The sequence below is a fragment of the Rhipicephalus microplus genome, chromosome 5, assembly GCF_043290135.1.
Source record: "Rhipicephalus microplus isolate Deutch F79 chromosome 5, USDA_Rmic, whole genome shotgun sequence".
NCBI lineage: Eukaryota > Metazoa > Arthropoda > Arachnida > Ixodida > Ixodidae > Rhipicephalus > Rhipicephalus microplus.
This window is the reverse complement of record NC_134704.1, coordinates 160,403,017-160,419,165: the sequence shown is the minus strand read 5'-3', so window position 1 is coordinate 160,419,165 and position 16,149 is coordinate 160,403,017. Positions and strand designations below refer to the sequence as shown.

General features: G+C 44.6%; 1 protein-coding gene across 2 annotated transcripts in view; it reads left to right on the top strand.

The window, feature by feature from the left end:
- Window positions 1-16,149, top strand: part of LOC119174152 (iris-like) — a 155,928-nt gene that overhangs the window by 106,094 nt on the left and 33,685 nt on the right. Inside the window, exon 5 of one of the 2 annotated variants that reach the window (XM_075896142.1) lies at window positions 8,979-13,264. In XM_075896142.1, coding sequence (XP_075752257.1) covers window positions 8,979-9,173 — 195 coding nt within the window. In that variant the 3' untranslated portion in view covers window positions 9,174-13,264. Of the gene's footprint in view, window positions 1-8,564; window positions 8,941-8,978; window positions 13,265-16,149 lie in introns of those variants that run through there. The other variant, XM_075896143.1, reaches the window with a different exon arrangement.

The window sequence follows — 16,149 nt, the reverse complement described above, 5'->3', positions numbered from 1 at the left end:
AATTTCTTATGTGTTGGAGCATTGGACGACTCACTTATGGCGCAATTGGCATTGGGTGACACCTAATAGTTCCTTAGAAGTTCTAAAACGCTGTATTACTGATATTGACATGGTTCCTCTCCCGAAATCAAGCCTGCCAGGTTAGAAGTTGCATTGTAAGCCCTGGTGTAGCTCAGTTGTACAATACTGAGCTGGCGCGCAGCGGACCCGGGTTGAAATCCCATTGTGTCAGTGGTGCTTTTATTTACTGAGATTATTCTTTCGATACTGGTTAGGAACACCGGTGACGGTGGCGGCAGCGGACAACTACTGCACCGCGTGTAACCTGTGTTTTGATTTCATAAGAGCTTTTGTTGTAAAAGAGGAAGGGGCCCAGTACCGACCCCTGCGACACTTGTGACGTAACGTCAGCCTCACATGATTCCCCCTCCCACTCATTTGAACTGTTAAGCGTCTAAACTGCGGATAAGTTTTAATACAATTCATGAAAGCAGTGTTGATGTCATACAATCACCACTTTTTATTCAATTCGTCATGGTGTGCAACATCTAAAGGCTTCTATAAAAATATATATACAATCCATCACGCCGCCACTGACCGAATCAGGTGACAAGTTATGAGCCAATTTTGTTAATTTTGTGAGACAGGAAAATCTAGAACGGAAGTCATGCTGGCAATTCTTGAGTAACAAGTGATCATTTCTATGTTTCGTTATACTTGAGAAGAATAGGTGTTACATTACTTTGGAAATCTTACTGTCTAACGTCACAGGGTGGTAGTTTGTTTATTTTTATTTATTTAAATACCCTAAAGGCCCGAATGGGCATTACATAGGGGGGGATAGAGTGGGGTTATGATCACAAGTACAGTACAGAACATAAATGAAGGCAGAGATGGTATACATGTCTACTGCATCGAGAAACTGAAAGTGCAATCCAGAAACAACGCCAAACAACAATAGATTACATTGAATGAAAAAAAGGGTTCACGCGAAATGCACTTTAAAAACAGTAAACAAGAACAAAAAAGCGCGATCAGTACACTCAACAACAGTGTGCAAAAAAAAAGAAAAAGAAAAAAATACAGAGAGAAACATAGAAGAAAAAAAACAAAATAAAGATTTATGCGTCATCAAAGAACTTCAAGAAAGGTTTTGAGTGCATGTTGAAAAGATGATGAACCGGACAGTTCTGCGATGTGAGCAGGTAACGCGTTCCATTCTGCGATTGCAAGGACTAAAGGAGAGTTTTTATATCTTTCTGTTTTAGCGAAAATTGGTTTAACTTTGAAAGTGTGGTGTACCCGGGCGGAGATATGAGGTGGTGGAATGATATGAAGCTGGGAAAACGGCGTGCTACTGTGGTACAGCGAATGATAAAAAGATAGTCGAGCCAACTTTCGGCGCATGGCAAGCGAGGGAAGATGAAGTGAATTCTTTAAAGAAGGTACGCTTTGGTAACGTGAGTACGAGGACGTGATGAACCGGGTTGCCTTGTTCTGGACAGAATCCAAAAGGTTACTTAGGTTTGCGCCCTGAGGATGCCATATGATTGAACCGTATTCTAGTGAGGGCCGGATAAGACAATTATATGCATGAAACCTGGTTTCCTTGGTGGCTAAATGTAGGTGCCTTTTGAGAAGGCCGAGTTTTTTAGGGCTTTAGTAGATATGTATTCTATGTGGCACGTCCACTTTAAATTCGCCGTAAAGAACACACCTAAATATTTAAACGATTGAACTGAATCTATTGGAGTATCATTTATTTTGTAGTTAGCGGGAACTGTCTCGGGGGTAGGACTAAACATTATGTGTTTGGTTTTTTCTACATTTATTTCCATTTGCCAGCGGCTACACCATTCCTCTAGCCTAATAAGATCAGATTGTAAGATAATTGTATCGTCTGGATTATATATTTCTCTATACACTACGCAATCATCCGCAAACAAGCGAATTGGTGATTTTAGGCTGCATGGTATGTCATTGATGTAAATCAGGAATAAAAGAGGACCTAACACTGACCCCTGAGGGACCCCAGATGAAACACGTGTTTGGTTAGAAATATGATTGTTTAACTTGACTGTCTGGAAACGATTGGTTAAAAATTCTTCTATCCATCATGTTGTGTTTTGGTCGAGTTGGAGTTGGCGGATTTTTAGGAACAGACGTTTATGTGGCACGCGATCAAAGGCTTTCGAGAAATCAACAAAAATTGCATCAACAGGACGGGACACGTTTAGAGAAGAACGAGGTTGCGTGGTTCGAGAAGAACGAGGTTGCGTAATGAGGTTGCGTGGTTCAGATTGTACAATATGTGCCTTTTTCTAATCAACGTAATAGTAGACAGCGTAATAGCTACTTCCGTGATAGTTCACCGAGTTACTGTTATGTTGGTATCGAAAGAAACTGTTACACTGTTTTGGAATTGGCCACCCGGTAAGGCTCATTTCAACAAAATTTCGTTGGTTTTGCAGAAATATTTATGAGGTGCCCACTGTCCAGCGAAAATTATTTTAGGTTACAATTGCCCGTGTTAGAATTCCTTCCTTGTGCGTTTAACGATGGAAAACTCATGCTTTTCAGGAGCATCTGTGAATTAATCACTCCACAACGAACCCCCGTCGTTGAAGCGCCGTTTGTACATCCCGTGCATGTTCATGATGAAGAGTGGGGCACGATGAGCACGGCACTCAAGATAAGAAGGGCATAGAATTACTCCCTACTGCCAATGAACTTCTTTATCCGGGAATAACATATATTTAGAGCGCGGACAAGATAGTCCAAACGACTCGGCGAAGAGAGAACAGATAAAAGAAACACAAAAAAAAAAACGCCAGGCCTGTGCGGAACGCGCAGGTGGCGTTTCGTTTTTAGAGCGGCCTTTCAGAACCTTTTCTGAACACTCTTTGGGTAGCTGCAACAAGTAAACTTGCTTGGTACCCACTACGACTTTAATAATAATTTATGGGTAGTAGGTCGGTATTCACTATGCCATCCTTCGTCATTCGTCGGAGAAGTGCGGTATCCGCTAAACACTTGCAAGCAATTGAGTGCCAATTGCTCATGCAATGGCTGACGACAATTAGGAATTATGCCTGAAGTGGCGACGCTCACAGGTATCAGGTGATCAAGAAAAAACTGTTGTTAATGGTTGTAGCATTGGGTGGCCCACTCATTACGCTATTCGCACTGTGTGACGCCTGGTTGTTCCTTTGCTGTTCTAAAACACTTTATTACTCAAATTAACGCGATTCACTTCCCGACATAAGCCTGCCTGAGACAAGTTTCTCTAACAAATCCCAAGAACCGGCGTGGTTTTGTGGTAGAATACTGGGCTGGAACGCAGCGGACCCGGGTTGGAACCCTACCGTGTCCTCGGTGTTTTTTATTTACTGAGTTTTTTGTTAGCTCGTGCGATATCGGTTAACGACACCGGCGGCGGACAGCTAAGGCGCCGTCTGTGACCTTTGTGGTGATCTCATAACAGCTTATCGCTGTAAAACAATACAAGATGAAAGTACTCAGCAAAATCACTTCGCGTGTAGTTCTAAAAACGCTATCGCACCCTGTGTAGATGGATGTGCACGATACTAATGCAATTATGCCCTTCTCGTCAAAAATGAAAGGCCTCTATAATAGCATACATTTAACACTGGGCCACGCAAGCTTGTGACAATTAGGAGAAAACTTGGCTCTGAAGGGGATAAAATAAGTTGACCATGATAACTAATTTTAGTGAAATTTCAATTCTCTTGGGGTCGTCCCTTTACGCCCGCTTGGTTGACGCCCGTAGTCATTATAAGTCGTTAAGATTAGTAATTGAAGTAAAGAAAATGATTGGAGGAGGCGATAAGTGTGTTAGCATGGCTGCGATTTTACTATTCACTGAAAAGATGCGTTACTTTATAGCGGCTGCGCATTAAGGAATTGTGACGGGGCGTGGTGTGTACATGCATACACCACATCCATTTAGAAATTAGCGTTGTTAGAACCGCTTTTTTCTGTCTGTACTCTCTCTCGGGCCAATTTCCGCAATGTGCTTCACACTTCAAATACACCAAGCCAACACACCCAGTCTGTCATTCCTATTACGTGATTCCGTCATCTTGTAACGTGATATAAGGCTGACATGATAACGTTAAAAATGTCACCCTTCTTGACGCCGTCATAATGCCAGAGACCGATGTCATTGTGCGACGTCACTGACTGGACACGCTCACAATGATTGATTAATATGTGGGGCTTAACGTCCCGAAACCATCATATGATTATGAGAGACGTCGCACTGGAGGGCTCTTCAAATTTTGACCACCCGGGGTTTCTATAACGTGCACCCAAATCTGAGCCCATGGGCCTACAGCATTCTCGCCTCCATCGAAATGGTAGCAGCCGCACCAGGGATTCGATCCCATGACCTGCGTGCGGGTCAGCAGCCGAGTACCTTAGCCACTAGACCCCCAGAGCGGGCGACACGTTCACATTGAAGTCCCTGAATAATGTACTCTGACGCTTTAGGCCACATGAGTTTCTCGAGACACCGGCAGAAAGTCGTGGAAAAGAGTCGCGCAAATGTCGAGGACGGGAGCGTTAATAGAACTGCTTAAAACTTACACCTTGGAAAATCCCCTGCCTGGATGCTCGAAGCAACGTCTCTTTTAATTTTTTTATCAATGCCTGCCATGTGCGCCCAATCCAGCTGCTGAGAGTCCTCTCCTCTAGTCATTTGCTGCTCTTGCCCATCACTCATTCTTCGCGTGTGTTTTGTAACCAGGGAGAAGCCATCATGGTGTGCCGCACGACGGAAATCATATGAAGTAATTTGATGTTCCATTGTCCACAGCTCCGTGGGGTAGCGTCTTGCATTCCTCGTGGTGACAATATTGGCGGCCATGCAGGCTCTGTAAAAGATACGGTGTTCTGAATAGCGTGTCACCGTTAGAGGTAGCGTGTCACCAAATAGCGGGCAACTAATGTTGAGGTGTCACTGTAACGCAGCGGCACAGGGCTTTGGATCACAAAAAAAAGAGTAAGAAGAATCAAAGCTCAATAACGATAGCAGGGATAAACTATCACATCTCCAGAGAAAAGTGCTAAGGATGCTCCTGTGACGCAACCAGTGCTATTAATAATGTAGCGTCGCATCACGACGACTTGCTGAACCAAGGCGGACCGACGGACCCTAGCCCAACCTTTCCGTCTCGCCCTATTCCTGATTTCGGCCGGCTTTATTCGTAACATCGATGATTTCTGAAGTGCAGAAAAAAGACCTGCCTTTGTCATGCGGTGTTTGGTGGCACCCGGTATTTAAGACCAGCAGCCCTCCTTCAAGGAACTTTTCGACATGGTTGTCGACGCAAACCTGCTCCTTCCAACCACGCCTTCCTTCGTGAAGATGCACACTTTTTATCTTCACTTTATCTTCAGCGAGCTTTTTCCACTATATTAAACATTATGCACGGTGAGTGGTTCACCGCACTTATCACATAGAGGTGGATTGCAATCGGACACAAGGTGCGGATGTTTAGTGTGTGTATCAAGACTGATTATTGGCCTAGTTGGTGCTTGGTTAATGACATGCTTTGGCGCGCGTGTGCGGCCGAATGTGCTGTTTATCTCTCTTACATCTCTGCTCTCTATCTTTCATCTCCCCTATCCCCCTCCCATCCGCAGGGTAGCAAACGGGCTGCCTATAGGCTGGGTAACCTCCCTGCCATTCTTTTCATCCTATTTTCCTTTTAGTTGACTTCAAATATCCCAAACACAGAGCAAAGAAACACACAACGACAAACACACACCTGCGTGTGCTTGTCGTGTTCGCTCTGTAGTTGTGATATTTGCGGCCAAAGTATGTCATTAAGTGTGTGTGTGTGTCCTATTCTTAATCTGGTATGTGTTACTTCTGTGTAGCGTGACTTTGATATCGGCAGCCAATGCGCGAGGTGGTGATTGTTGAAGTGAAGTTTATGTTGTGTTCGCGTATCCCGCAAATGCTGTAAATAATTCATGAGCGGTTGTTTAAGAAAATGTTTGAGTTCAAGTGCAGGGAAAGCTATACATAGATCTATACTTTCGGTGGCGTTCTAGTGAGCGAAAACAGCCAGTTGATCTGCCAACACGTTTCCTTGAATCTTGCTGTGCTCTGGCAGCCAGCAGACTACAACATATTGTTTTTGTGCGTAAGCTGTGTATAAAAGTGAGTAAACTGAGACAGATACAGGATTCATGTGCTTTTTAGGGTTTTCAGAGCTGTTACCATGTTCAGAAAATTGGTGTTTATCACAACTTTTGACAATTTATTATTTTGGTACTTTTGATGGCTGATAACAACGCGTATGCCTGTTCAGCTAGGATGTTCGTACTGGAGTGCTGGAAAGCTTAATCTGAAAAAGATGGACCAGCCGCAGCATAAAAAACGAAAGTGTGAGACTTCGAGTCATCGGTAAAGAATTCTGGGAAAGTGTATTTGAGCTGAGGGGCTAAAATTCAAGAAAGTGTGTACGGATTTGTGCAGTAGGCGCTTGTTTAGTAACCTTCACGAAGCGCACATCGAAGTGTTTGATCTTCCTCTGCCACGGTGGGAGATTTGCAGCAGGAGCAACCAGATGGTGTTGGAGAAGGAGTACGCTTATTTGCCGAGCTGGGCCCCTCACGCGTACTGAGTAGGGCTGTCTCAAAAAATGATGGTTGTCGAATAACGCTAAACTGCACACATCGTTAATTTTAGGGTGTGTAGGGCGATTCTTGTCAGAGTTTAGTTTCAGAAAATACACAAAAGCCGTGTAAGACCTGTGAAGTTGGAGCGACCACTTGTTAGATTCAGCGTAAAGACATTTTATGGTGATTGTCCGAAAAGCACCCATTGAAATAAGATGGTGAACAGCGTCAAGCATTTTCGGGGCAGTTGGTGTTGCATATTGATAGGCAACAGCCCCGTAGTTTCGGCGAGTGGGAACAAGACTTTTACAAAGATTCAGAAGGCACTTCTCGTTACTACCACAAGTAACGCATGCCAAAAACTTACAATACTGACGGGTTTTAAACACTTATTTTTTGTGTATTTATGTGGGCTACGAAGGTCAGTTTTGTGTTTAATATTGCCACATTCCCGCCTCAAGTTTTGTTATCGCCCCGTTTCACTGTCAGTCATTCTCAGCGCAAACCGCGCCTGCGGTGTTCCAGAAGCTTCGGGACTGCAGTGGATAATTCCGTTAAGACAGCCCACTTCCCGAACATTACAGATTATTCTGGAACCTACGTGGTCACTGGCAATAACACTAGAATATTCAATAACACGTGTAAAAATACCGTCGCGCTTCACCACTTGTCAGCTAGTTGATCGACAACCGATGCTCTAACCACCGCTATCGGTGCCAGTGTCTTGCTGTAATTTGACTTTTCTTTTACGTGACCACAAGTTCGACCCCAAATAAACAGTTTAATATTCAACTTCCAGTCTGCCCCCTTCGTTCAAGTCACGACACCGTGACAATATATGGCCCAGGACTTATGCTGTGTCTTTACTGACAGAATATAACTGTCAGTTCAAGCGCGCGAATAAACACAAAGGAAGAGAGGACAAGCGCTTCCCGCAACCAAACGATTTATTAGAAAGGGAAGAATATATAAACAGGCGTCCCATTTGTGCATTTGGGGGATACACTTTGTTGCAGCATCAAATATAAAAGGTACAGAAGTCTGCATCTGCATCTACGTTTAAAAAGCCACGTATATTGAACCAACTTAGGCGAGTAGCCTTTCGGAAGTTTCCCCAGTAGGTCTCGTCAATCTGAGAACTGGAACCTTGTGCAGGACCTGCATTACCAATTGGTGCACTCAGAATCATTGCGAAATGGCCGATTTCATAAGGATTATTATTGTCCTTCTAATTGCGTTGAGGCAGGAGCAATGAGGATGTAATGCTGAGATTTATGGATGAGTAGGTTTCATTCTCCGGGCTGTAATATGTGGGCTGTTCCTCATTCAAGACAGAAGCACCTGATGAGAACAGGAGCTGTTCCGTTAGGGTATCTCGTCCATTGCAGTGAGAATCAGCCCAGATACTTCTATGTGCATTCAAGTCCCCAAGTACCGCATCAGTTTTGGTAGTTATTCTATTAAAGACTGAAATTTACGTTTTTTAAGAGATGTAAATAGAGTAGATGGAGACGGCTTTGTTCAAGAGAACTGCTTGAACGACCACTGCCTCACTGGGAGTTTGTATTGGGTAGGTGTGTATACGCTACGCCGTGGTCAACTCTAATAGCCACGCCAACAGATGGCGCTACAACATCATCGCGGTACTTTGAATATAACATAATAGAGTAGATAGTTGGTGTTATTGAACTTTAGGTGTGTTTCTTCGAAACACAGCACTTTTGGTGAATGTTTGTGTAAACGATTATGAGTATCATCGAGATTTCAAAGCAGTCATCTGACATTCCATTGAGTATTTTTTGTGTATGCATTATCTATGTAAATGAGTGTTGCATTTGTTAAACGAAGTATTGCCTTGAGTCGGGAACCCTTGTCAGGCTCTATGATAATGTTTTTTCGTTTTAACTTTCTAGTGTGCTCCAACCAGCTGCACTTGCCCTTCTGCGCCAGAGACACCATTGGACGTTCTATCGTTTCCATCACCTCAGAAGAGGTGCTGGTTGCCCACTCGTGGTTAACACGTACGGGCGTTGTTGTCTTATGGCTTTCTGGGGGAACAGAAGGCCCTGGGGCTGCAGATCTGGAGGTCTGGAAGTCTTTTAGTTGCGGAAGAGCACGTGCTGCTGGTGCTGAGGGGGCAGATGGTGCTACCACCCGTCTATTTGGCGGCAAACGTGTGGGCGCTGAGGACTTTTGTAGCACTGCCTATTGCGTGCCATGTCCGCGAACGACAGACCCTGCTTAATAAAGGAAAGTATCACGCCTCCCTAAAGGAGATGTTTCTTTTTTCTTGAGAGTGAGCATTTCTTTTTCATGTTTCCACGCAGGAAAGGTGCGAAAATATGCTGGATGCTCACCATCGCAGCTTGCGCAGTGGGGCGTTTCCATACAGTTGTCTGCAGTGCGGCCATTTAGCTGCACTTGCCACAGGTTTGACGACCACGGCAGACCAGAGAGCCGTCACCGCTACGTTGACAATTATTGCAACGCCGCAGATTGGGAATATGTGTTCTGACCTCTAGCCTCAGGTACTCTGTTTCGAGATATTCTGGTAGGCTGCTTGTGAAAAATGTAACAATCAGGTGCATTGTATTTTTTGTCGTCACGATGGAGTTTGAATCTCTACATGTGGGACATTATTTATTTATTTATTGCATACCTGCACGCGCCATTGGCTATTGCAGCGGGGGCGGGGGGGAGATGGGTTACATACAAAGTTTTTTACGGTAAACACACTCGCAAAGCGTGGTAAAATACATCGTTGTTCGAAATGTTTACAATATCAGGCGATAGGACATTCCATTTTCTAATGGCTCCTACAAAAAAAAAAGAATACCTGAAAACGTCACCCTTAACAGGGAATTCGCAAACTTTCATTGCATGGTCACTTCTGGGGGTAACATAATATACTTTTCTCGCTCATTGATGGTTTGGGAATATTTACACTATGAAAAAAATTTGAGTCTAAGGTTTTCCCACTGATCTTGCAAAACCTGCGATGATAATTTACGTTTGCTTTCCGTGATGCCTAATGTTCGGTAACTGTTGAGTACAAGCCGAACTGCCTTATTTTGCACTATTTCAAGATGCTATTAAGTATGCTGCGAACGTACGTGAAAGACAATCGCTCTTTTGATTTATGCGGTAATTGACTGAAATTATGGCGAAGAAAACCCAGTGCACTTGTTGCTTTTTTTATGTACCAAATGTGTCTATTTCACTTGAAATCAGACGTTATAAAAATACCTAGATGATTATATTCTTCAGCTTTCTTGAAGGTCATATTAATCAGCGTATATTTGCAGGACTGAAATTTGTATTTTTTTGAAAAGGTGACGTGAACACACTTTTTGAGGATTTATTGACATTTCCTATTTATCACACCATGACCTTATAGTGTCTAATCCAGCCGGCAGTAAAGTAATATCACTCTTTTTATGCAGAACTTTATAAATCACACTTTCATCCGCAAACATTCTAAATGATGAATTGACATCATTTACAATATCGCTAATGAAAAGCAAAAACAAAAGGGGACCCAAAACCTATCTCTGCGGAAAAGCCAAAGTTAGTGGAGCATATGCAAAAGAGACACGATTGAGCACGAGACTGCCACCTTGCACGAAGATACTTGGCAACCCATGCGACAACGCTATCATCTAACTTTTAATATTGTAGTTTTGAGATGAGAAGATTATGCTAAATACATCAAACAATTTTCTAAAATCAAAGAATATGCAGTTTATTATTTGCGTGTCATTTAACGCTGAAGCCAGATCGTGAAGAAACTCAACGAGGTGAGTGGAGCATAAAAAACCTCGTCGAAAACCATGCTGACAAGAACTTATAGAACTTATAAGGTTGTTTTTCACTAAATGTGACATGATCAAAGTATAAATTACGTGCTACATTAGTTTACATGTTATAATTGTCAAGGATACCGGCCTGTAGTTGTGAACGGCATTTCTCGATCCACCTTAGTGAATCAGTACAACACGTGCCAGCTTCCAATCATGCGGCAATGAAGCCTCAGATTAACAGTTCTGAAGTAGACGAGAAAAGTAGGATCACAATATCGCAGAACAATTTTTAAGAATATATCTGCCAGAAAATTATCCGGACTGCATGCAGGGGACAGCTTCATTTTCTGTAATAACTTACGCAAACTATCTACACCGGTTAAAACCTCAGGCATTGGGTTAATGTCAGTCTGATAGGTCACCTTAACGATTCGAGAGAGTTTCGGCCGGAACGCGAATGAGAAAAAAATTACTAATTAGTTTCACTTTATCGTTATTATCACCAACTATGGTTTTGGTGTTCTTTAAGGAAGGAATGGAAGTATCATGTTTACCGTTAGACCTAACAAATTTCCAGAATTCTTTGGGGTCGCCGACATGCTTTTCGGCAAGATTTACAAAGTAAGTATGCTAAATTTGTACATGATATTCATTCGAATCCTCAAGGAGCTCATTGTCACATAACTCAAAAAGATATTGGTCACATACTACACCTCGGGAGCTGTTCAGGGATTGGTATGTTATTATTGAAACAGACAGGAGTGCTTCTCAAAGAGACAAGTTTTGAGATGTCTTCATGTTGCTTCTTGTTTTGTGCTTTAAGATGAAGGTTCCCACTGGCCACTCTAGCAGCCCCATAGCGTTGTCAGGGTGTGTTAGTGAAGGTTTTTGACACAATAAAGGGGGAGATCAGTCTGGCATTCCTGTCAATTGTCTTAAAGTAAATGACGTGGAATCGGGGAAAATGTCTACTGTGTGCAGGAATACTTTTGTTTTTCATCGATGTGCCCATCATCATTCTGTCGAGAAAAATCTGGAGGCCGTAGATTGAAAATATTTTCAGAAACCAAGCCAGCCGCCGGCCGTTGAGTCCAACACGTGGGCGCCAGAACACTTATAATAAGACTTGCCATCACCAGCTGTACATAGCCACTCTAATCTGTCTATTAATAGCACTATAATGTGCTATATAATCTGCCCAAGAGAAGGCACACTCGTAATGTTAACTAATGCCACCTGAAAAAGAATAACTTGAAGAGAGAAGACGGGAAAGATGACAAAAAAGAGAATTAAGGTGATCAGGGGAGAGGGGAACAGAAAAGGGCGACTGCCGATTTCCCAGGGGTGCCGTCTGCGTGAAGGCGGGGCCTTAGGGATGCGATGCCTTCGCCAACGGTCCTTATGTATTCACATGTGAAAATTGGTGGAACGATTGGTTAAAGTTATGCTTCTCTACATACTGGCAGACCTGTCGAGACAAGCCACGATATCAGGGCGGATATACCGTCGTTTTAATGCAGACAGTGCCCTGCGTCGAGACAATGAGGTAGTGATGCCATGCACTGGAATAAAAGTTTGACATGCCAAGCTGTACCCAGCAGATTTACATCCGGCAGGCCACTCGGGTCACTGCTGGATGGAGTGGTCTACAAACATTTATGTCTGAATGTACTACAGAACGGTCCACGGAACACGCGAGTGCGTGGTCAGCGGAGCGCTAACGGCTGGAGAGATTTTGAAATGCGGCGCATGCGCATTGGTTCATCAAGGTGGTGCATGGCCCGCCTCGTCTGCTACTTTTTCAGCCATGCAACCGGCGTGTGCTAGTGAGCCATGACCTTTCGCGCATTTTGTTTTCGCAATGTAAATCAATTGTTCCCAACTCGGCCTTTCGCTTTTTATTAAGCCGATATTTCATGGTGGCAAAAGCAAGCGTAGAATGTGCGCAGCATAGCCTTATCTGCTATCGAAAGTGGCCAGTTCTAGCAAGCTTGTAAGTAAAAGTTATGACGGGCGGAATATGACCAGCTAGCGAAAACTGCAAAAATAAATAAAACCAGCCATTTTTCGTGCTTCCTGATAATCTGGCGAGCAGCAGGTGGACCAACAGCTAGATACAAAGCGCTTTCCCACGATTTTGTGCGCACATGCGGAGAAGTGTAGCTATCTTTGGCATAGCAGATGAAAATGGGCGCGCACGGCTTTAAGGTTCTATGCGCATGCGCCGCATTCACAAATCCCGGGGCCAGTCAGCGCCACGCGGCACGCCGGCTGCCAGCTTCCGTGTTTCCTTTAACAGTGGACCATACAGTACATCGTGTATCTGCGACGGTGCCCAGTTAACTGGCCCCTTTCTTTGTGATAGCTCATAGAAAAAGTAAGGACATAAAAAACGCGCTGCACAGAAAGCATGAACAGAGAAACATGCTACAGTGACATAAATTGCCCAGCCAGGAAGTGACGCTTACGTGGGCTGTCTAGCTCGGCTGCGGCGTTGTCACGATCACGTGGTCAAGACAGATAACGAATGCCGGCGTTGTTATCGAAGAATGCTAGTTTCCGCTTGATTTGACAAGCATGCCACGCGTGCCCCTTTGATTTCGTCGTTTCAATGCTTCTTGGCTTGAGGCAAGGCAGGAAAGTTCAACACAGTTGCAACGGCGAGAAGCAACAGCAACGGCGAGAAGCAACGGCGAGAAGCAACAGCAAGACGCTGCCTTCAGTCCCGGCATTCTCTGAAATTTTTATTCTGGGGGCACGTTAGAGGGCAACAAGAAACGACTCCTCTCACATACCGACGCATGCACGAAGACGTAAGTAAACATGCTTTATTTCTTGATAATCTTTTGACGCACTGGAAATGTACAAAATATTTATACTTGGCGACCGCTGCCACAGCGAAATACCAACGTCTGTTGTTTGTAACGTTATTCGCTTGTAACCAGCGCAGTTCTCAAGCAAGTAATGCCTTCTCAGCTAATGCTGTGAATGGGCGTTACTTCACCGTTCGCGATTGGTAAAGTTTACGTGCTTTGAGAAAAGCTACAGTGGGTAGCAAGCTTAACTCGAACGCTCCGTAGCGTTACATGATCTGGTTTGACTGACGCCAGCCGTGAAGCGTTGGGTGCCTAGATAATACCGCAGTATGATTGGATAGTATGTCGGCGTCTTTGGGTAGCATCTCGTCAAAAGAACTCAAGCTACACGGCACTAGCGTCAAACTGTTTCAGGACACGCTGCATAGCGTTCGTGTTAAGCTTGCTGACGACTGTGCATTTTGGCTTTTCACTGACCGAAGTAAGCCTTCACAGCCGTTCATTTGCCTACCACTTTTACTTTAGTGGGACAAAGAGACTTTGTGCTACCCACGTTTGGTTTTAACTCGTTATAGCAGGAATGTGGACTTGTTCCTTACGGTGCATGATTCAAGGAGCAGTGAAAAAAAAAACACCACAAAATACTACATGCAGTCATCGCGTAAAATAACGAGTGCACTTCTCTTTGTGCATGTCCTATCGTTCTTGCCCTGCCGCTTAAATCGCGGTTGCTGCTCCTATTTGCGGTAAAAATAATTCCATCATTGCTGAAGAATAAACATGAAATATGTATGTCTGATGCATTAGTAGTCGTGGAAGCCGCCTTAAAACGTCACCGTTTTCAATGGACACTTTTAGTTGTGCGCACGTAACGAGCCCATGTACGCTGCACAGACACGGGAGATAACTGCGCATGTGCAGCACGTAACGTATCGATTCGAGATGCACGCGTACGCCCGAAACAAGACGCTTCGTACGTAACGCAACGCTTACTGCGTTACGTTCTCGCAAGACCTGGAAGAAACCAGAACGGGAGTATGGTGGCAGCAGTGGCGTTCGACGCAGACAGCAACAGCGGACCTGACGCAAGGCACGTGTACAGTACTCGCGGATTGAAACAGGACACTCGGAGCATGTGGGTGACGGTACATGTGTCGCCGCTCATGGGTGCGCTTGTTGCATTCTGGTATAGAGGGGAAGAACACCTACGTAGCAGGATTACTCCTTCCGGTCGCACCATGTGTACACTGCCAGTGTGGTACTGCAAGACTCACGCACATTCGTATGTCGACTGCACTAACTCACTGCTGCGCACCACTTTAACTGCGGTGCCAGCGGACGACCCTCTCGTTCTGCGTACTGAGGCGATGCGTTATACGCAATTTGTGCAAGTGAGACACAAGATTCAGTTAGGAGGATGCACCTTGCGTGCGTTCGTATACTTGATAAACACCTGCATAAAACATTGAAAGTTTTCTTCATGCTTTCTGCCTCGACAAGAAAGAAATTGAGTAACAGGCTTGACTTCAGGTGGCTTGACTTCAGGCAACATAAAATTAATGTGTTAGTGTCGCTAGGGAAAACTGTGGCCTATTGTTGAATAAATATGGCAGAAGCTAGCTCGTTCTTCTGTGACCGGCAGCTTTACAAGAACTTGCCACGCAGAATAGCCGCAATATTTGCTGCTCGGGGCGACACAACAAAATAAGAAGTGATTGTTTTATTGGTGCAAAAACAGGCCCGTGGCTGCTGCTTTCCCTTTTCGTCGCGACAGAAAGCAGGACAAACTGCTTTTGTGCAGCTGTGTATCACGCCTGTGAGCACATGTCAGGCGCAATATTTTAGCTGTATTTCATATCTTACTTGCGCAGCCTACGTGCCTCATCGTCAAAGGGTGCCGATCGAGATAGTCGTCTGCTCAAATGGTGCGCAACGTCCACTCAATTTGAGCTCCTTGCGAAAATGCGCGGGCCTTGCACCACTACGCTCACAGTGTGCGCTTTGTGAACTAAATACCGACCCTTTAGCGACCGGAAGGAGTAATCCTGCTCTGTAGGTGTTCTCTCCCTCACTCTATACCACAATTCTACAGCCTGGTTCCGCGAACGCCCATGAGCGGTGGCACATGCACCGGTGGCCACACGCAACGAGTGTCTTGTTTCAATCCGTGAGTAGTGTTCGTCACAATGAAAAGCAATGTCTTCATGCCAGACAAGATAAATTCAAGCGGCGCGTTCCGGCATCTTGATGATTCAGAAAAAATGGCCTGGTGTCTCACGAAAATCTTCAAGAATGGCCTTCGATAGGTTGTGTGCGGGAACGCGTCTTTTTCTGCCAAGCCTCTCTGCGAATGAACCCGTAAACAAAATGGCAGCTTGGTACCTATTTTCATTCATGGCGCAACGTAAGAAACCTTCGACGTTGTGCGAGCTTTCACTCCTTAAATGTGCCCGTGGTAATCGTAAGGCGATGAATACCTGGAACGCGACCACTTGCTGCAGGGTACGCTAGGCCTCATCCACAGCAGCAGTACTGGATATAACGCTGGAGTTGGTCCAGTGCCCGGTCAGACGCCATTTTTACACTGCACACCCAAATTCAAAACAGAAAAGGTCAACGTGCGCGTTCAGTGCACCCAGAAACGATGCTGAAAATTTGCACCGTGAACGCCACGGCCTGAGTTGTACCTGGTGTCCTTTACCTTGACCGTTAGCACGTTTTTTGCGTAGATCACAAAAGCCACGTTATTTAACTGGGACCTAGCAAGCATACTTCTAGCGTGGGTCACGCTGATAAATATTCCAAATCCTCGCATCTCAAATACGCGTTATCAAGTTGAGTAAAGCACATAAAGGTACGTTAAACTGAAAGTGTCGTTGCAC